Source organism: Phyllobates terribilis, unplaced genomic scaffold (genome assembly GCF_046119375.1).
Source record: "Phyllobates terribilis strain yellow unplaced genomic scaffold, ASM4611937v1 Scaffold_10__3_contigs__length_209671492, whole genome shotgun sequence".
Taxonomy (NCBI): domain Eukaryota; kingdom Metazoa; phylum Chordata; class Amphibia; order Anura; family Dendrobatidae; genus Phyllobates; species Phyllobates terribilis.
In genome coordinates, this window is record NW_027362770.1 from 184,571,815 (window position 1) to 184,593,573 (window position 21,759).

Genomic DNA, 21,759 nt, shown 5'->3' on the forward strand with positions numbered 1-21,759 from the left:
TGTCACCAGCAGAGGGCGGACGGTATCTGTGTCATCCTCCGCTGCAATACTAGGCGTGACCAGCAGAGGGCGGCTGTATCCCTCCGCGTCATTCTAAACTGCAATCTCAGATGTGACCAGCAGAGGGCAGGCGGTATCACTCCGCGTCACCCTAAACTGCAATCTCAGATGTGACCAGCAGAGGGCAGGCGGTATCACTCCGCGTCACCCTAAACTGCAATCTCAGATGTGACCAGCAAAGGGTGGACAGTATCACTTCGCGTCATCATAAGCTGCAGTACCAGATGTAACCAGCAGAGGGCGGTATCATTTCATGTCATCCTACACTGCAATATAAGATGCTACCAGCAGAGGGCGGCGATATCACTGCGATGCAGTACCAGATGTAACCAGCAGAGGGCAGGCAGTAACACGTCGCATCATCCTTAAGCTGCAGTACCAGATGTGACCAGCAGAGGGCGGACGGTATCAATCGGTGTCATCCTGCACTGCAATACTAGATGTGACCAGTAGTATCATTCCGCGTCATCCTGCACTGCAAGTACTAAATGTGACCAACAGAGGGCGGTAGTATCACAGCGTCATCCTGCGCTGTAGTACTAGATGTAACCAGCAGAGGGCGGGCAGTATCAGTGTCATCCTGCGCTGCAGTACTAGATAGCATCAGCAGAGGGCAATAAAATTCCGTATCATCCAACACTGCAATATAAGATGTTACCAGCAGAGGGCGAGCGGTATCACTCAGTGTTATCCTGCGCTGTAGTACCAGATAATACCAGAAGAGGGCGGTATCACTCCGTGTCATCCTACTCTGTAGTACCAGATGTGACCAGCAGAGGACGGACGGTATCAATCAGTGTCATTCTGCGCTGCAATACTAGATGTGACCAGCAGAGGGCAGTAGTATCACTCCGCGTCATCCTGTACTGCAGTACTAGATGTGACCAACAGAGGGCGGTAGTATCACTTAGCGTCATCCTGCGCTGTAGTACCAGATGTAACCAGCAGAGGGCGGGCAGTATCCGTGTCATCCTGCGCTGCAGTACTAGATAGCATTTGCAGAGGGCAATGAAATTCCGTATCATCTAACACTGCAATATAAGATGTTACCAGCAGAGGGCGAGCGGTATCACTGTTATCCTGCGCTGCAGTACCAGATAATACCAGAAGAGGGCAGTATCACTCCGTGACATCCTACACTGCAATACCAAATGTGACCAGCAGAAGGCATCATGCGCCGCAGTATTATATTTGACCAGCAGAGGGCGGCCGGATCACTCCAGGTCATCCTGCGCTGCAGTACCACATTTGACCAGCAGAGGGCGGGCGGTATCATTCCGCGCCTTACCCTGCATAGCAATACGGTGTACAAATCCTAAGAACCATAAAACTACATTTCCCGGTGAGCTCCGCGCTCGCGTAAACAATGACCCTGCTACTGATTGGCTGGTGAATGAAGCGGCTCTGCGATTAGCTGAGACTTGGCCAGCGGCTTGTTCGGTTTTCAGTTTGCGCTGTAGAGCTGAGGCGGCTGCAGACCCGCGGAGAGCGGCCGGAGAGGAGGACGTGTGGCTGCCGGTGCTTATAGCGGGGCCATACGGGGGCGACACAGGCCGCTGAGGCCGTCTATGCAGGTACAGCTGTGACCGGTGACTATGGGGGCGCTGTGTGCGGTCAGCCCGGGGGGCGCAGGCTTCACAGCTGATGTTCAGTCTGCTGAGCCCCTATTTGCTGTGCAGTGTCCCCTCCCCCACCATAAAATAAGAATTATTACATTAGTATAGGAGAAGAGAGCAGACCTGGTTCTGAGCAGATGGCGGCTGCGGCTTCTCCTCCCGGTGACGGTGATATTTTCTGTAATGCTTTTATTTCCAGCGTCTCCTCTGCGGCATTGACCTCTTTGTCACCACTTTGGGAAACATAAAAAAAAAAGTTTTGTTCACTTTTATTTATTTTTTTTTGAGGATTTGCAGCAATTAAATAAGCTGAGATGCTTTTTTCTTATCATTTTTGGTAGTTTAAAAAGTTTTTCTATTTTATTTTTATATATTTTTTTTTCTACTTTTCTTTCTTTCCCTTTTCTTCCCCCGTGTGACCTCTCATATACTTGTAGTTTAGTAATTGATCGCGGCCTCCTAGTCCTGCGTCTCGGCTACAAAGATGGCGGAGACAGAGGCCCCCGGCCACCAGAACAGTCCGTCCGGAAGCGCTTTCTCTTCCCGGGGAGGGAAGAGGTTAATTAAATACCCCTCGAACCCTAAACCTGTTGTGATTTTTATTTCAGGTTTTGTCCTTTTTGCAAACATGGCGCTGTCACCGCCCCGAGACCGCCGAGACCACAGGTGAGGGGGCGCCGCAGGTCACAGTGTGATGTGACGGCTCCACAGATCCCGGCTCGGGTCTCATGTTTTTTCTCCTTCTCAGGCCCAGGATCCCCCACACTCCAGACTCACCCGTCTCCTACAGCTTCACCCCACAGCCGGTGGACTCCACCCCACTGCCCCCCATTAACGAGCGCCTGGCTTACCTGCGCCCGTCCCGCGAGCTGCTGGAGTATTACCGCAGGAAGATCGCGGAGTTTGACGAGGAGCATGAAGATCTGGTGTCGAGGCTGGAGCAGTACAAAGCCACATATGAGGAGCAGGTGATGATGGGGGTCCCGGAGTCCACTTATATCCTGTCTGATTCAGTAACCTGGATCTTATCGTGACCAATCGCTGTTGTTAGCCCCTCACCTGCCTCTGTCAATCACTGACAGCAGCATTTCAGCTCCACAGTCCTGTCCAGGCTCTCAGTGCCGATGAGTCACGGCCAATATCCTTCTCCTTCCTAGGAGACAGGGATCTGTCCTATATACTGCAACGATCGCCTGACAGGTTCCCATTAACAAAAGGGCTGGAAAAGTAACTGGCACTAATGAAAATCAGCGAAGAGACATCTGACTATAGAAAAAGAGCGTGTTAGAGAGGCAGAGTTTCTGCAGCAAAGATGGTCGGAGATCACCGAACTGTGAACAACTGTCTAAAAGTTGTGGAGCAATTGCAGAAAAATGTTCAATGTAAAATTGCAAAGACTTGAATATCCTCCATCTACAGCAGAAAATATAGAAGATTGTGGAGAAATCCATGTGCACAAGGGACAACGCTGACCTCAGTATTGTGGTCTCCGGACCCTCAGGCCGCACTGCATTAAATAAAGGTTCAGCGCCTTTGATCACAGGAGAGTTGTGGGTGAAGCGGCCGCCGCACTCCGGACCTTGCACTTTGCACCAATGAGAAACCTTTAAAAAAAGGAAAAAATCCTCCAGTGATGAAAAAGGTTAAGTATAAAACTTCACGTTTATTTGTAGTAGTTAAAAATTGTAGAGATCGCGGCAAAATGGCATATAGACGCACGAGACCGGCGCGTTTCGGTGTAGCGCCTTATTCGTGGTCTAAAGAAACGTTAGCGATCTGCCATTAAATACTAGACATAATGAGTCGCATGTTAAATACAAGAACATATATAAGGAGTTCCCATCTGTAGGTTTCCTGTAGGGGAAAAATGTAATATTCTGGATATTTCCTGACAAGGTGACATCCAGGTAATTTTGTTACTGTCAAAAAAGTACTTAAAATTTATATTAAACAGATTATTATTATAAATATAAGTAGCACATTTAATAGCTTCTTCCCGGGCGCCTTTCCAGACAAATCGGTCGTTTATAAAGCGAATGTGGTCCTGGAACGGGTTATTATTAAACGCCAAAACGCGTTGGTCTCCTGCGTCTACATGGGGTTTTGCAGTGATCTCTGCAATTTTTAGCTACTACAAATAGACGTGAAGTTTTATACTTAACCTTTTTCGTCGCTTTGAGGATTTTTTTTTTCTTTTTCCATTCGGCTTCTGCAGCTTTGACCTCGGCGGCTCGTTGCGTTGCTTTCACTGTGATTACAGGTGCAGCGGGGCCTGGTGAGCCGACTCTCCCTCCTCTCTCACTCAGCTTCATTATGTTTGAATAGAAAACATTTGGAGTTTGGAGTCTTAAGAAACAGAAAAATCCAGCAAAGACCCCGAATTGAGGAACATCGAGAATCGGACAAGACGGGGACAACATTCCTCTGCCAAAAGCCCAGCTATTGTCTCCTCGCGCACAGTGGTGGGCCCGGCCCCGGGGCACAGTGGTGCAATCTGGAGATAAGAGGTTTCCAGGTCATCGCCGTCTTGTCGCCTGCACATTTTACACAGGGTCGGGTTGAGGTGTCTGCAAAGGGGAAAAAAAAAATCATCTCCATTGTTAGAAAAATACAAATGTTATTAAAAATGAAAATCGGTGTCAGCGATCAGTGGGCGATTGATGTGACTCTTCTTACTGACTTTCCTCTCGGCAGCACAAGCTTCAGTGGGAAATGCGGCAGCGCGAGGAGGAGATCTCAGAGCTGCAGAAGGCGCTGAGCGACATGCAGGTTTACCTCTTCCAGGAGCGGGAGCACGTGCTGCGGCTGTACTCCGAAAATGACCGGCTGAAGATCAGGTGAGCGGTGCCGATACCGCTGCGATCTGTCACTTGCGCGACATTATAATCTATTGCCAGTGACTTGCTCCATCCACATCGAGGCGATCGCTCTCATCGTTCGATGCCGCAGCTTTATCTCGTTTTCTTATATTTTACCGTAGAGAACTGGAGGACAGGAAGAAAATCCAACAACTTCTCGCCTTGGTGGCGACCAGCGGTGGGGAGCTCACTTATTTCCACAAGGAGCCACCAAATAAGGTGAGATAAAAGGGACAGATGTCATTCGCTGGACATAAGATAAAAGGGATCGTCCATCCTGTGATCATCCACTTCCAGATCTCTGCTTCCTCGGAGTCCTGTTGTTTCCTATGTTGTGTAGTACCTAGTATAGACTGTAGGTGGCGCTGTCATTACATAGATTATTTGCTCTATTGCTTGTATTTAGCTCAGGTTTCTCTCCTATAGGTCACCGTACCCCAGAGATCCATCCAGACGGGAGACCCACATGAGCGCAAAGAGCAGCGTCCAGGCCGTATGGGACCAGGTGAGGATGAAAGTGCACCATGTGTAATCGAGGGCACAGCTCTGCCACATGAGGTGTCAGCAAATGCAGTCTAAATGGTACCCCATTCCCCTAACTCATGACATTGGACCATAAATGATCGTACGTCCCCCTTTCTCTACAGCTGCAAAACAAGGTCAAATCAAATCATCCAGGAAGAACGACCGAATGGCCGCAGAAGAAAAGCCGGATGACCAAACACTTCTTCTCCAGGTGGAGGCGCTACATGCACAACTGGAGGAGCAAACCCGGCTCTCCAAGGAGCAAGTGGAGGCCCTGATGGACGACAGAAGGATCCGCATGGAGGAGGCTCAGGTTCAGCATCAGCGAGACCAGGCCAAGATCAAAGAGACGACAGAGAAGTACGACTCGAATTCTTCATTTGTGACCTCAGCTGTCAGTATAGCGGTTAGATTCCTGTACATAGGGGGCAGTATTATAATAGTTATATTCTTGTACATAGGGGGCAGTATTATAATAGTTATATTCTTGTACATAGGGGGCAGTATTATAATAGTTATATTCTTGTACATAGGGGGCAGTATTATAGTAGTTATATTCTTGTACATAGGGGGCAGTATTATAGTAGTTATATTCCTGTACATAGGGGGCAGTATTATAGTAGTTATATTCTTGTACATAGAGGGCAGTATTATAGTAGTTATATTCTTGTACATAGGGGGCAGCATTATAGTAGTTATATTCTTGTACATAGAGGGCAGTATTATAGTAGTTATATTCCTGTACATAGGGGGCAGTATTATAGTAGTTATATTCTTGTACATAGAGGGCAGTATTATAGTAGTTATATTCTTGTACATAGGAGCAGTATTATAGTAGTTATATTCTTGTACATAGAGGGCAGTATTATAGTAGTTATATTCTTGTACATAGGGGGCAGTATTATAATAGTTATATTCTTGTACATAGGGGGCAGTATTATAATAGTTATATTCTTGTACATAGGGGGCAGTATTATAATAGTTATATTCTTGTACATAGGAGCAGTATTATAGTAGTTATATTCTTGTACATAGGGGGCAGTATTATAGTAGTTATATTCTTGTACATAGGGGGCAGTATTATAGTAGTTATATTCCTGTACATAGGGGGCAGTATTATAGTAGTTATATTCTTGTACATAGGGGCAGTATTATAGTAGTTATATTCTTGTATATAGGAGCAGTATTATAGTAGTTATATTCTTGTACATAGGAGCAGTATTATAGTAGTTATATTCTTGTACATAGGGAGCAGTATTATAGTAGTTATATTCTTGTACATAGGGGGCAGTATTATAGTAGTTATATTCTTGTACATAGGGGGCAGTATTATAGTAGTTATATTCTTGTACATAGGGGGCAGTATTATAATAGTTATATTCTTGTACATAGGAGCAGTATTATAGTAGTTATATTCTTGTACATAGGGGGCAGTATTATAATAGTTATATTCTTGTACATAGGAGCAGTATTATAGTAGTTATATTTTTGTACATAGGGGGCAGTATTATAGTAGTTATATTCTTGTACATAGGGGGCAGTATTATAGTAGTTATATTCTTGTACATAGGGGGCAGTATTATAATAGTTATATTCTTGTACATAGGAGCAGTATTATAGTAGTTATATTTTTGTACATAGGGGGCAGTATTATAGTAGTTATATTTTTGTACATAGGGGGCAGTATTATAGTAGTTATATTCTTGTACATAGGGGGCAGTATTATAGTAGTTATATTCTTGTACATAGGGGGCAGTATTATAGTAGTTATATTCTTGTACATAGGGGGCAGTATTATAGTAGTTATATTCTTGTATATAGGGGGCAGTATTACAACCCCTGGCAAAAATGATGGAATCACCGGGCTCGGAGGATGTTCATTCAGTTGTTTAATGTTGTTGAAAAAAAGCAGATCACAGACATGGCACAAAACTTAAGTCATTTCAAATGGCAACTTTATGACTTTAAGAAACACTAAAAGAAATTAAGATAAAAATGTGGTACTCAGTAAGGCTGTGTGCCCACGATGCATTTTTTAAGGGTTTCCGCAGCGGCAAAAACGCTGCAGAAATGCTTAAAAAACGCTTGGTAGAAGGCCTGCCATGTTCCCAAATGATAATCTGTGCTGTGCACATGCTGCGGAAATTTCCGCTGCGGATTATCATTGCGGAAAAAAACGCAGCACTACCAATTATTTTGCGGAAGCTTTGTGTTTTCGCCGCCATTGACTTGCATTGGACCGCATGGATTCCACATCAGTGTATATGTAGATGGTCATTCCATGCGTTCCAATGTGCGGATGGTACCCGGGTGTGGAGGAGAGGAGACTCTCCTCCGGACCCAGGTACCATAGAAACTGTGAAAAAAAACATTAAAATAAATATATTTACCTTCTGACTGTCCCCGCTCTCCTTGTCTTCACTTGCCGGCAGCTCGCGGACTGGAGGACCTGCGCTGACGTCATAGTCATGTGACGGGTCACGCGATGCTGACGTCGGCAGGTCCTTCAGTGTACCGCTATCTGCCGGCAGTCAGCACCGAGCGAAGCAAGACTCCGGGGGCCATCGGAAGGTAAGTATAGATTTATTTTTTTATTTTTAACCATTCTTTAAGGTTGCATGGATTTATATAGTGTGACCAAGTTGACAAGCACTTTCCAAGTGATGCTAAAATCGCTTGTCAACCCGCATGCGGAAATGCAAGTGAAGAACGCTACACTTCCGCATGTACAATCCACATGTACAATCCGCATGCGTTTTTTCTGCCAGGGAGATGCAGAAACGCTCAGGAAAAATCCGGAGCATTTCTGCATCGTGGACACATAGCCTAAGGCTAATTTTTTTCAGACCAAGCAGAGGGAAAAATTATGGAATCACTGAATTCTGAAGAAAAAATTATGGAATCATGAAAAACAAACACACAAAAGAACACTCCAATACATCACTAGTATTTTGTTGCACCACCTCTGGCTTTAACCCCTTAACGACCTTGGGTCTTTCTATTTTTGTGTTTTGATTTTTTGCTCCCCTTCTTCCCAGAGCCAGAACTTTTTTAATTTTCTTTCAATATGGCCATGTGAGGGCTTATTTTTTGCGGGACGAGTTGTACTTTTAAACACCATCACTGCTTTTACCATATCGTGTGCTGGAAAACGGGAAAAATATTCCAAGTGCGGTGAAACTGCAAAAAAAAATGCAATTCCACAGTTGTTTTTTGGGTCCTTTTTTTTACCACGTTCACTGAATGCTAAAACTGACCTGCCATCATTTATTCTCCAGGTCATTACGAGTTCGTAGACACTAAACATGTACAGGTTCTTTTTTATTTAAGTGGTGAAAAAAATCCAAAGTTTGCAAAAAAAAAAAAGCCATTTTCCGAGACCCGTAGCGTCTCCATTTTTCCGGATCTGGGTACGGGTGAGGGCTTATTTTTTGCGCGCCGGGCTGACGTTTTTATTGATACCATTTTGGGGTAGATCCGATGTTTTGATCGCCCGTTATTGCAATGTTGCAGCGACCAAAAAAACATAATTCTGGCGTTTAGAATTTTTTTTCTCGTTACGCCGTTTATTGATCGGATTAATTCTTCTTTTATATTGATCGGGCGATTCTGAATGCGGCGATACCAAATATGTGTATGTGTTTTTTATATATATATGTATGTATGTATGTACGTACATACATATATATTTTATTTTGAATGGGGCGAAAGGGGGGTGATTTAAACTTTTATTTTATTTTATTTATTTTTTTTATATTTTTAAAAACTTTTTTTTACACTTTCTGCTTGCTTCTATAGTCTCCATATGAGACGAGAAGCAGCAGTTGTCTGATTGCTTCTACTGCATACAAGCAATGAGCAGATCTCCTGTATGCAGGAGAAATGCTTACTTGCTATGAGCGCTGACCACTAGGTGACGCTCATAGCAATTTAGACATGACAACCACAGGCGTCTGCTGCAGACCCTGGGTTGTCATGTCCACCCATTGGTGACCCGCGATCACGTGACGTGGTCACCGATGGGCGGGGCTTAGGACGCGCTTCCCGGAAGTGCGAGTTAAATGCCGCTGTCAGACATTGACAGCGGCATTTAACATGTTAACAGCCGCAGGTGGATCGCTATTCCACCCACGGCTGTTGCGGGCACATGTCAGCTGTAATAATCAGCTGACATGAGCTCGGTTCAGTGCGGGCTCACCGCCGGAGCCCCCGCTGAACCGGCCTTCCCGACCTGGTGCGTACTATTACTGACCAGGTCAGAAAGGGGTTAATAACAGGTTGCAGTCTCTGAGGCATGGACTTAATGAGTGAGAAACAGTACTCTTAATCAATCTGGCTCCAACTTTCTCTGATTGCTGTTGCCAGATCAGCTTTGCAGGTTGGCGCCTTGTCATGGACCATTTTCTTCAACTTCCACCAAAGATTTTCAATTGGATTGAAATCCGGACTATTTGCAGGCCATGACATTGACCTTATGTGTCTTCTTTCAAGGAATGTTTTCACAGTTTTTGCTCTGTGGCAGGATGCATTATCATCTTGAAAATTGTCATCATCCCCAAACATCCTTTCAATTGATGGGATAAGAAAACTGTCCAAAATATCAACGTAAACTTGGGCATTTATTGAAGACTAGATGGTGGCCCGATTCTAACGCATCGGGTATTCTAGAATATGTATGCGGCCGACCGGGTGCAATCCGCAAAGCGGTGTTGAAATTTGGCGACTATATCGCTGATTGGTCACGGCCGGCGGGCGCGACTAATCAGTAGAGCGGGGTTTAAATTTTGCGCCAATAATGCTGATTGGTTGTGGCCAGCGGTCGCGACCAATCAGCAAAGCGGTATTTAAATTTGGCGCCAATAATGGTGATTGGTCACGGCCGCGACCATTCAGCAGAGGGGTATTTAAATTTGGGGGCAATAATGCTGATTAGTCGCGGCCGGCAATTTGGCGCCAACAATGCTGATTAGTCGCGGCTGGCAACCGCGACCTATCAGCAGAGCGGGGTTTAAATTTGGCGCCAATAATGCTGGCGGCAAGATCGGTGATTGGTCGCGGCCGATATTTAAATTTGGCGCCCAAATCGGTGATTGGTCGCGGGCAGCGTCCGCGACCAAATCAGCACAGTAGTATTTAACTTTTGCTGTAAGATCAGTGATTGGTCGGGTCCGAAGACCGCGACCAATCATCGAATCGTCTTGGTGAGAACCGGGGAGCGGCGCTGCCTGTGCGGGTACTTCCGCAGTGAGAACCCGGGACATGAGCGGGCGCTCGCAGCAGAAGTATCTCGACCCGCAGCGCCGCTCCCCGGTCCTCCCTTCCGCATGGAGGTCAGCGACGCCGGCGGTCCTTCCGCTGCTACCGGCCGGGAGATGAGCCTCGCGCCGCTCATCTCCCGGCTGCATCTCCGTCCCACAGATGGGTCCGGCGGTCGAGGTCTTTCTGCTGTTACCGGCCGGGAGATGAGCGCCTCGCGCCGCTCATCCCCCCGGCTGCATCGCCGCTGAGCTCCGTCCCGCAGATGAGACGCTAACGGCCGCCATCTTTTTTCAGAAATCCCGCGGCGCTGATTGGCCGCTGCCGGACCAATGAGCGACGCGGGATTTCCAAGACAGACAGACAGACGGGATAAGACAATTATATAGTAGATGTAATGACAGCCATCTCCCCAGTGCCTTTACCTGACATGCAGCCCCATATCATCAATGACTGTGGAAATGTGCATGTTCTCTTCATGCTGTCTTCTTTATAAATCTCATTGGAACGGCACCAAACAAAAGTTCCAGCATCATCACCTTGCCCAATGCAGATTCGCGATTCATCACTGAATATGACTTTCATCCAGTCATCCACAGTCCACGATTGCTTTTCCTTAGCTCATTGTAACCTTGTTTTTTTTCTGTTTAGGTGTTAATGATGGTTTTTGTTTAGCTTTCCTGTATATAAATCCCATTTCCTTTAGGCGGTTTCTTACAGTTCGGTCACAGACATTGACTCCAGTTTCCTCCCATTTGCTCCTCATTTGTTTTGTTGTGCATTTCCTGTTTTGGAGACATATTGCTTTAAGTTTCCGGTATTGACGCTTTGATGTCTTCCTTGGTCTACCAGTATGTTTGCTTTTAACAACCTTCCCATGTTGTTTGTATTTGGTCCAGATTTTAGGCACAGCTGATTGTGAACAACCAACATCTTTTGCAACATTGCGTGATGATTTACCTTCTTTTAAGAGTTTGATAATCCTCTCCTTTGTTTCAATTGACATCTCTCGTGTTGGAGCCATGATTCATGTCAGTCCACTTGGTGCAACAGCTCTCCAAGGTGTGATCACTCCTTTTTAGATGCAGACTAACGAGCAGATCTAATTTGATGCAGGTGTTAGTTTTGGAAATGAAAATTTACAGGGTGATTCCATAATTTTTTGCCTCTGCTTGGTCTGAAAAAAATTACCCTTACTGAGTACCACATTTTTAATCTTTATTTCTTTTAGTGTTTCTTAAAGCCCTAAAGTTGCCATTTGAAATGACTTTAGTTTTGTACCATGTCTGTGATCTGCTTTTTTACAACAACATTAAACAACTGAATGAACATCCTCCGAACCCGGTGATTCCATAATTTTTGCCAGGGGTTGTGTAGTAGTTATATTCCTGTACATAGGGGGCAGTATTATAGTAGTAATATTCCTGTACATAGGGGGCAGTATTATAGTAGTTATATTCTTGTACATAGGGGCAGTATTATAGTAGTTATATTCTTGTACATAGGGGGCAGTATTATAGTAGTTATATTCTTGTACATAGGGGGCAGTATTATAGCAGTTATATTCTTGTACATAGGAGCAGTATTATAGTAGTTATATTCTTGTACATAGGAGCAGTATTATAGTAGTTATATTCTTGTACATAGGGGGCAGTATTATAGTAGTTATATTCTTGTACATAGGGGGCAGTATTATAGTAGTTATATTCTTGTACATAGGTTGCAGTATTATAGTTCTTATATGCTTGTACATAGGGGGCTGTATTATAGCTGCTATATTCTTGTACATAGGGGGCTGTATTATAGCTGCTATATTCTTGTACATAGGGGGCAGTATCATAGGAGTTATATTCTTGTACATAGGAGCAGTATTATACTAGTTAAAGTCTTGTACATAGGGGGCAGTATTATAGTAGTTATATTCTTGTACATAGGGGGCAGTATTATAGTAGTTATATTCTTGTACATAGGGGCAGTATTATAGTAGTTATATTCTTGTACATAGGTTGCAGTATTATAGTTCTTATATGCTTGTACATAGGGGGCTGTATTATAGCTGCTATATTCTTGTACATAGGGGGCTGTATTATAGCTGCTATATTCTTGTACATAGGGGGCAGTATCATAGGAGTTATATTCTTGTACATAGGAGCAGTATTATACTAGTTAAAGTCTTGTACATAGGGGGCAGTATTATAGTAGTTATATTCTTGTACATAGGAGCAGTATTATAGTAGTTATATTCTTGTACATAGGGGCAGTATTATAGTAGTTATATTCTTGTACATAGGGAGCAGTATTATAGTAGTTATATTCTTGTACATAGGGGGCTGTATTATAGTAGTTATATTCTTGTACATAGGAGCAGTATTATAGTAGTTATATTCTTGTACATAGGGGCAGTATTATAGTAGTTATATTCTTGTACATAGGGGGCAGTATTATAGTAGTTATATTCTTGTACATAGGGGCAGTATTATAGTAGTTATATTCTTGTACATAGGGGGCAGTATTATAGTAGTTATATTCTTGTACATAGGGGCAGTATTATAGTAGCTATATTCTTGTACATAGGGAGCAGTATTATAGTAGTTATATTCTTGTACATAGGGGGCAGTATTATAGTAGTTATATTCTTGTACATAGGTTGCAGTATTATAGTTCTTATATGCTTGTACATAGGGGGCTGTATTATAGCTGCTATATTCTTGTACATAGGGGGCTGTATTATAGCTGCTATATTCTTGTACATAGGGGGCAGTATCATAGGAGTTATATTCTTGTACATAGGAGCAGTATTATACTAGTTAAAGTCTTGTACATAGGGGGCAGTATTATAGTAGTTATATTCTTGTACATAGGAGCAGTATTATAGTAGTTATATTCTTGTACATAGGGGCAGTATTATAGTAGTTATATTCTTGTACATAGGGAGCAGTATTATAGTAGTTATATTCTTGTACATAGGGGGCTGTATTATAGTAGTTATATTCTTGTACATAGGAGCAGTATTATAGTAGTTATATTCTTGTACATAGGGGCAGTATTATAGTAGTTATATTCTTGTACATAGTGGGCAGTATTATAGTAGTTATATTCTTGTACATAGGGGGCAGTATTATAGTAGTTATATTCTTGTACATAGGGGGCAGTATTATAGTAGCTATATTCCTTGTACATGGGGGGGGGGGCGCAGTATCATAGTTGTTGCCTCCTTTTTCCTTCAGATTACACAAGACACAGAAGCTCCTATATGAGAGCACCAGAGATTTCTTGCAGCTGAAGTTCGAGGGTCGCGCCAATGAGAAGTCTTGGATGGCGGAGAAGGATCGGTTGCTGCAGGATCTGGAGCGGCGTCAGGAGCAGCTGGTGAAGAGCCGCGATCCAGAGCGGGAGAGAGAGCAGGAGATGGAGATTCTGAGACTGTCACACGCAGAGAGAGTGTCGCGCTCGTCTCGTAGTGAGGAAGTGAAGGTGATTACAAGGACTCTGCGGTGATTGTGATGTCTTTTTACGTCGTCCATTATTGTTAACCCTTTGTCCCATTTCTCTGTGCAGAATCTAACAGAGCAGCTGTCTCAGGCTCACCGGTTGTCCGACATGTATCGGGAGCAGTGTGTGGCCCTGGAGGACGAGCTGGCCAAGATCCGTGAGGAAGGAGATGTGGGGCGAGAAATCTTCAAGGTGAGATCACCATGTCCCACAAGTCTCTTAAAGGAGAAGCCGTTATTCTTATGTTGTACATCGGCGTCTGCCAATCGGGAGAATACTGAGAGAAAGATACTGATAGTTTCCTATTACATTGATTTTCAGTTCCTAACTAGTGATGAGCGAGTGTGCTTGTTTAACCCTTTAAATGAGCCGCTCAGGTACTCGCCGAGTAGTTTCAGCATGCTCGGCATTTCAGTTTCAGCCCCGCGGCTGTTACACAGCTGTGACACATGTAGGGATTGCCTGTTTGTCAGGCAATCCCTACAGCCTTGTAACAGCCATGACACATGCAGTCGCGGCAGCTGAAACTGAAATGCTGAGCACGCTGAAACTACTCTGCGAGTACCCAAGCGTGCTCTTTTAAAGGGTAAAACAAGCTCGCTCGCTCATCACTAGTCCTAGCCCAAGGTCTGACATTTACCTTCTCAGTAACCTGCGGTTCCTGCAGGGGATGGAGCTGCTAATCCTCATGTACACAGCTTAAATAAATAGTGCAGGGAGCTGTGGGGACGAAGACACCCTACGCATGCATTATACCGCAGGTGTGAGCTGCCTGGCCCGATACTGGCATATCGTGCCGCCAGCTAACGGGCAGCACCATGTCAGCGGTAACTAATGCCTGCACGTCAGCAGTGCTGTCTTGGAAAGATGTCAGTTTCTGGCTCAGTGCTTATAAGTTGACTGCCCTTAGGGGTAGTGAGGATCGGCGATAACTTCTTGATCGCTGGGACCCCCACTGAGCTCAGGGAAGGGGCGCTGAACGTCTTGCACGCCAGCAGGCTCATAAACTGAGCACAGTTCTCCCCAACCTCCATCAATCAGTGGCGCGTAATATTATTATTTATTAGAGCACCATCAATTCCCGACTGCTGTACATGAGAAGGGTAACTTGCAAAACACAAATATAAATGATAGAGAACAGATTAACGGGGACAGACTGGTAAAGAGGGGAGAGGACCCTGCCCTCGTGGGGTTACAGTCTACAAGATAATGGGAAGGAGACAGTAGGTTCAGGTGATTGCTGCAGTGAGGTGGCAGCTCCGGGGGCGGTGAGGTGGGTTATTGCAGGCTGTAGCTTTCTTGAAGAGATGAGTTTAAGTTCCGTCTGAAGGTTCAGAGTGTGGCGGATAATCGGATGTGTGGGGGCACAGAATTCCAGAGGACGGGGGACACTCGGGAGAAGTCTTGGAGGCCATTGGGTTAGGAACGTATGAGTGTGGAGGAGAAAGAGGTCATTGGTGGACCACAGGTTACGTGTTGGAAGATATCGGGAGATTAGTTTAGAGACGTATGGAGGAGAAAGGTTATGGATGGCTTTGTAGGTCAGTGTTAGTAGTTTGAACTTGATATTTTGGGAAATTGGGAGTCAATTTTGCAAAGGGGAGAAGCGGAGGAGTAGCGAGGAGAGAGATGAACTAGTCGGGCAGCAGAGTTAAGGAGAGGTGCGAGAGTGTTAGCTGGGAGGCCACAGAGGAGGATGTTGAAGCGGGAGAGGATGATGACAGCACTAACAAGGCTTGAGAAAGGTCCCCAGTTTGGGAACGAAACGTCGCCACAGCCACATGGGCTATTAAAACAACGATTTTTCACTTTATGCTTGAGTGCTGCCTCCAATTTTTTTGGATATTCTGAGGTTTGGTATATGCCTGGGGGGACCATGTGCACCTGAATATATATTTTGTGCTGTTTTTGGATTATATAATATTGTACAACGCCAAAGATTTCACTTAAATTACATGAGTGATATCTATTGTAAATTCCACAACATCTCAGAAACCGGCGAATCCTTGCAGCGCACAGTGCAGACGGGACACTGTAGTCCTACATACAGTATTATGGGCCCCATATAATGCTCCAGGCAGGCTACTGGCCCCCATATTGCTGTATGGCCCCCATATAATGCTGCAGGCTGTATGAGCTCCATATATTGCTGTATGGGCCCCCATATAATGCTGCAGGCTGTATGGACCCACATATAATGCTGCAGGCTGGCTACTGGCCACCATATTGCTATAAGGCCCCCATATAATGCTGCAGGCTGTGTGGGCCCCCATATAATGCTGCAGGCAGTCTACTGGCCCCCATATTGCTGTATGGCCCCCATATAATGCTGCAGGCTGTATGGGCCCCATATATTGCTGTATGGGCCCCCATATATTGCTGCAGGCTGTGTGGGCCCCCATATAATGCTGCAGGTTGTATGGGCCCCTATATGCTGTATGACCCCCATATAATGCTGCAACCTGTATGGGCCCCCATATAATTCTCCATGCTTCCATACATAAAAAAATCAAATCCTCACCTCTCCTACTGCCGATGCTCTGCTCAGGACTCCTCAGCCGCGTCGCCGTCTTCCCACTCTCTGCGATGTGACTGCTCAGCAGAGAGTGCACTGGAAAGACGTCATCGCGCACTCTGACCTGAGTCTTTCCAGTCAGGAGACCGCAAGAGGCCAGAGCTGTGGGGAACTGGGAGAGGTCAGTATTGTTCCAGCCGGGGCCCTGAGCAAGCAGCGGCGGGCAGCCCCCAATCGCGGGCGCTGGCACCGGGCTTCTCTGCTCACAGGCCCCATAGCGCGCTGGGGTGCTGACGCCGGGCCTGACGCCGAGGTTGCTGATTTTCAGTACAGGGGAAAGCGTGGTGTCATTTATTATAGATGTATCAGGTGGGGAAGATACATGAGATGGAGGAAAGATGATGAGTTCAGTTTTGTCCATGTTGAACTTTAGGAAGCAAGAGGAGAAGGAGGAGGATATGGCTGATAGACACTCTGGGATTCTGGACAGCAGAGAGGTGACATCTGGGCCAGAGAGGTAGATCTCAGTGTCATCAGCGTATAGGTGATGGAAGCCATGGGACTTTGAGTTGTCCCAGGCAAAGGGTATAGATGGAGAAGAGTAGGGGTCCTAGGACTGAGCCTTGAGGGACTCCAACAGAGAGAGAGGGGGAGTGTGGGAGACACTAAATATGCGGTTAGAAAGGTATGAGGAGGTGAGGTCTGTGATACAAAGGGAAGTGAGGATCTGTAGTAGGAGGGAGTTGGGCGACTTTCAAAGGCAGAGGACAGGTCAAGAAGGAGTATAGAGAAATGTCTGCTGGCTTTGGCTGTAAGTAAGTCATTAGTAATTTTGGTCAGGGCAGTTTCAGCAGAATGATGGAGACGGAAGCCGGACTATAGGTTGTCGAAGAGAGAGTTAGAAGCGATGTGAGAAGAAAGTTCAGCCTGGACATGTTGTTGGAGGAGTTTAGAGGCGAACAGGAGCAGCGATATGGGGCGATGGCTGGAAGTAGAGGTCGGGTCGAGGGATGGCTTCTTTAGGATAGGTGTGATTGTGGCATGTTTGAAAGCAGAAGGGAAGGTACCAAAAGTTAGTGATAGGTTGAAGAGATGGGATAGGGATGGGATAAGCGTGGTGGTCAGGTTGGGGAGGAAGTGGGATGGGGTCAAGTGCATAGGTGGAGAGGAGATGAGTGAGTTCTCCTTCAGTGATGGTTGGGAGGAAGGTTCTGGGGGAGGGGCAGTGGTCTGTTATATGTAGGGGTTGTGGTGGATGTGCTGCAAAGACTTTCCTTGTTTGGTGAATTTTATTTTTGAAATGTACAGAAAAGTCCTCATCAGAATTGAGGGAGGTCGGAGGGGCCAGTGGAGGGCGGAGGAGGGAGGTAAGTGTTGTATAACTATTTGGGATTGTGGGATAAGAAGGATACGAGGGTGGTGAAGTTGTCCACTTTAGCAGAGGTGAGGGCCGACTTGAATGTCAAATGTTCCTTGTTGAAATACGGTGAAGTCTTCTTGTGAGTGCGTTTTCCTCCAGCGCTGCTCCGCACCCTGGACACTTGCTGAAGCTTTTTAGTGAGGTTGTTGGGCCAGGGTTGTCTATTGATTCGTCACACTCTGCCATGCACGAGAGGGGCGACCGAGTCAATAGCTGATTCCAGTGAGGCGTTGTAGAAAACAGTGTCGCGGTCTGTGTCATGAAGTGAAGATATGGAGGACAGCGGTAGAATATTTAGAGAGCGTGTGGCTGTCTTGGTGTGCGAACTTTCTGCTTTTTATGAGGGGGGTGTGCTAGTTGCTGGACATGGGGGGGCAGGTAAGGAGGACAGATGAGAAGGTGAGTAAATGGTGGTCAGATAGATGAGAGGTGAGGTTAGATAGGGAACAGGTGAAAATAGGATCTGGTGTATGTCCGTCTGTGTGGGCAGCTGAGGAGGACCACACTGAGTAAGTCCAAAGGATGAAGCGAGTGACAAGAGCTTGGAGGCTGCTGACTGGCGAGTGTTAGTGGGATGTTGAAGTCACCCATGATGATGGTGGTGATGTCAGAAGAGAGAGTGCAGAAGCCAAGTGGAGAAGGGGGTCAATAAAAGCGGTGGCCGCGCCTGGAGGTCGGTATATGTTAGGGAGAGAAGACACGGACAGAGTGCATCTCCAAAAAGAGGATGGAGAAGACCAACTCCTCCACCATGTCTATTGCCAGGGCAAGGAGTGTGGGTGAAGTAATGGCTGCTGCAGCGCAGCAGAGGAGGCTGTGTTTCAGTGAGGCCCACGAGGGATAAATTGTGAAAGAGGTAAAGAGGCACTTCAGGATCTTTGGGGGTCTGCTGGGACCCCCAAAGATCGTGGGCCCAGCAGATGAACCCCCAGCAATCGGCAAGTAAAAGCTGCGAATGTAGCGCCACTAAGTGGTGAGATTTTTAAGCACTTTTAAAGTGCGGAGGAGTTGCCTCAGGACCGTGACTTTTCTAAAGAAAAATTTAGTTTTAAGTTCAGCTTTCTATATAGCGCTGATCAGTCGGGGCCTAAACTTTCAGCTCGGAGCTTTTTTTTTTTCTTGCCATTATTACTGGGCAAATACAGAGCCACTTTCTTGAAACTTGAGACTCAAGATAAAGTTGTGATAAATTCCCACGGCTTATAAGTCGCACTTCCAGTTCTGGTAGTTACGTCGTTTCTGCACAGGTGAGCGCTGCTCTGAGATTTATGGGACAATTGAAGCTTTGAAAGATGCTAAACATACTAGGTAATGTTTATTAACAGGAACTCCTCACAATATCTTAGCCCCTACTGACAGATTAGAGGTAGGGCCTGCGTCTATAGATTTGTAATGGGTTCTGTATCTGTGTAATATGGATCCTGAATACTGCCGTGTGAATGAGGCCCAATTGCATCGCAGTTCAGGCAGTAGGCAGAATTAAGTGCAGAAATTCCCTTTCCCCCGAGACTTTGATTTGCACATTGTCATTCCAGGAACGCTCTGATAAAGTGGCCAAGCGGCTGCAGCTCATGACTCAGCGGTACGAGGCGCTGGAGAAGCGGCGCAACATGGAGGTGGAGGGCTTCAAAACGGACATCAAGCTGCTGAGACAGAGACTGCGGGACGTGGAGAAGCAGCTGTATAAGGTGAGCGAGGGGGTGTTGGGTGACTCCGCAGATGGTACCTCATTACTGGGGCACCTCATTAAATTCTGCATTAATGGGCTGCAAATCTTCCCTTTTTTCAGGTCACCCTGAATATTGGACCGGACCAGGATCTCGCCATCCTCGGCGCTGTGCGGCAGGGGAACAAGCGAACCCACAAAATACAAGGAGAATTGCGCAACTTGAAAGCCAAGATTTACGGGCTGGAGAACGAGCTGCGAGTGGGATCATAGAATCATAGAATCGGGTGGATGAGCGGCATCCCCCCGGTTTCTCTTCAGGACTCAGAGGGCACAATGTTACTAATGTGAATTACAAAGGATTTACAGGATAGAAATCGGCCGCCGCCAACGTGTGATCCCATATTTATAAGATTCTCTTAATTTATTTTAAGTGAATGTTCACACCGTTCTCTTCTGCAGGTTTTCTAGAAAAGGGTTGATTAAAGGGTTTTATATTTTAAATGTCTGATCCGTTAGAATGAATGTTCTGTCAGGTCCTGCAGAGAGGGAGTAAATGTAGCTTTGCTGCCCCGTGCAGGGGAGGGTACACGTCTGCATGACGGACCTGGAGAAGTAATTTTATCTTGTGTATATACACAGTATGTATGTACACAGTGACTGCACCAGCAGAATAGTGAGTGCAGCTCTGATCAGCTGTTGCTCACTGTGGTGATTGAGGGTGTGATCGTCAGTGATCCTGCTGTGCGCTCATGAGAAGCAAGATCTCTCTTGGGGACCTGCTGTCTCTTCTACCCAGGGAGGCAGTGGGTTTCCTGGGATGGGCGATGGAGCCAAGTCCCAGGCTTCAGTTCTCTGAACCGGGCCAGCGGGGAGCAGGAAAAGCCAGCAACCGGCCTGCACATCGGGGGTGAGACGCTCCACCAGGAGTCGCAGCAATGTGACTCCTATCCCACCCCCTCTATGGAGACCCAAAGAAACTGCAAGGCTTCCAGCATGGAGGATGAGCCTGCTAATGTGCGTGATGGCACTCCTTACAGAGGAAAGCTGAGTGCTCACGGAGGTTTGGCCGACCTCACTGAGGAAGGTTGGGTGCTGCAGAGGCCCCGGTAGTCTGTGTCCACCTATGCCTCCCGGGTCATGAGCCGGCTCCGTGAGTATGAAGATGAGATTATCATCATCAGGAGGCTCCGGGAGGAGCTCCGCTGCACAAGCGCCTAAGCTGCAGGTGCCTCCAAACCGAGGAAGACGAAACTCCAGGTGGAGGTAAAGAGACTTAAGCTTGATATTAATGAGCTGGACATCAGAAACACATTTATAAGAGAAAAGAGTGGTCCTTTCAAGGAAAAACTAATTAATGAAGATCAATTCAGAGATATGGCTGATACTAGAGAGCAAAGGCAGATGGGGCTGCAGCCTGAGAGCCAGGTAGATGATGAGTGATGATGACCAGCAGAAAGCCCCACCTGGCAGCCTGCAAAGTCACCCGTAGGCCACGTATAGCGAGCTCCCTGCAGGACAGGCGACAATGACATCCAGTCGCATTTCTGCCGGCTTTGGGGAGGACAGTGACAACAGCGGCCAGGGGAGGTGCGCTAATGGCGGAGATAAAGCTCCTGGAGTCCCCAGTGTACCTCCAGAACTTCCATCTTGGTGATGATCTACCAGAGGTGGCACCTGGGGGGCAAGAAAAAGGCAAAGAAGACCAAGCCAAAGCTGCAGGAAACGGTAAGATACGTGTTCTGTGGAGGTGACTGAGCCCTTTGTGCTTGATGATGCAGAGGTCAAAATGTCACCCACTGTTACTGGTCCAGCAGGAGTGAATGAGGCCAATTCATTGTCTAGTGGTGTAGTTGGTGGAAGGTGTGATGGAGGTGGGTAATAGTATTGTTGGGGCTGATGTGGTCACTGGTCCGGTTTCCCCCCCCCTCCCCCTGAGGTGGCAACGCCTGTCAAGAGTTATGCCAGTGTCAAATTTGGGGAAAAAAGGGCATCCTCCTCGTCTCCGGGCTCTGTGGACGGCATCTCCTGGAGGCTCTAAAGTAGGTAGGGGGAGAGATAATTAATGGTAGAGGGTCGAGAGGTTGATCTATCCTTCTGGATAGAGAGGCATAGCCTCGGGGCCTTCCGAGAGCAAAGAGGGGGGGGGGGGGGGGATACAGTGTGGTCCCTCCCAACAGCCGGGCCAGGCAGTGTGCGCAGGAATGTGGTCCGTCTTCGGTGGAGGGGCAGTGATGCTTGTCCTCCAAGGTCTAAGGCTGTGGAGCTCCTGCTGAGGATGGGCTTCAAGGCGATTGACATCTACACCTTGATGCATGCCTATTACACGCCTGAGTTTGATGTCAGCTTTG

At 46.5% G+C, this 21,759-nt stretch overlaps 1 protein-coding gene across 1 annotated transcript; it reads left to right on the forward strand.

Annotated features, from left to right (window-relative positions):
- Nucleotides 1–1,464: 1,464 nt before the first annotated feature.
- On the forward strand, nucleotides 1,465–19,912 carry CCDC77 (coiled-coil domain containing 77). Its single transcript, XM_073650318.1, has 11 exons — nucleotides 1,465–1,634; nucleotides 2,285–2,342; nucleotides 2,425–2,644; nucleotides 4,371–4,513; nucleotides 4,657–4,753; nucleotides 4,961–5,039; nucleotides 5,182–5,419; nucleotides 13,543–13,789; nucleotides 13,874–13,999; nucleotides 19,278–19,430; nucleotides 19,532–19,912. Exons 2-11 carry the CDS (start codon nucleotides 2,305–2,307, stop codon nucleotides 19,679–19,681), a joined length of 1,491 nt encoding a protein of 496 aa, XP_073506419.1. The 5' UTR covers nucleotides 1,465–1,634; nucleotides 2,285–2,304; the 3' UTR covers nucleotides 19,682–19,912.
- The last annotated feature ends 1,847 nt before the right edge of the window (nucleotides 19,913–21,759 follow it).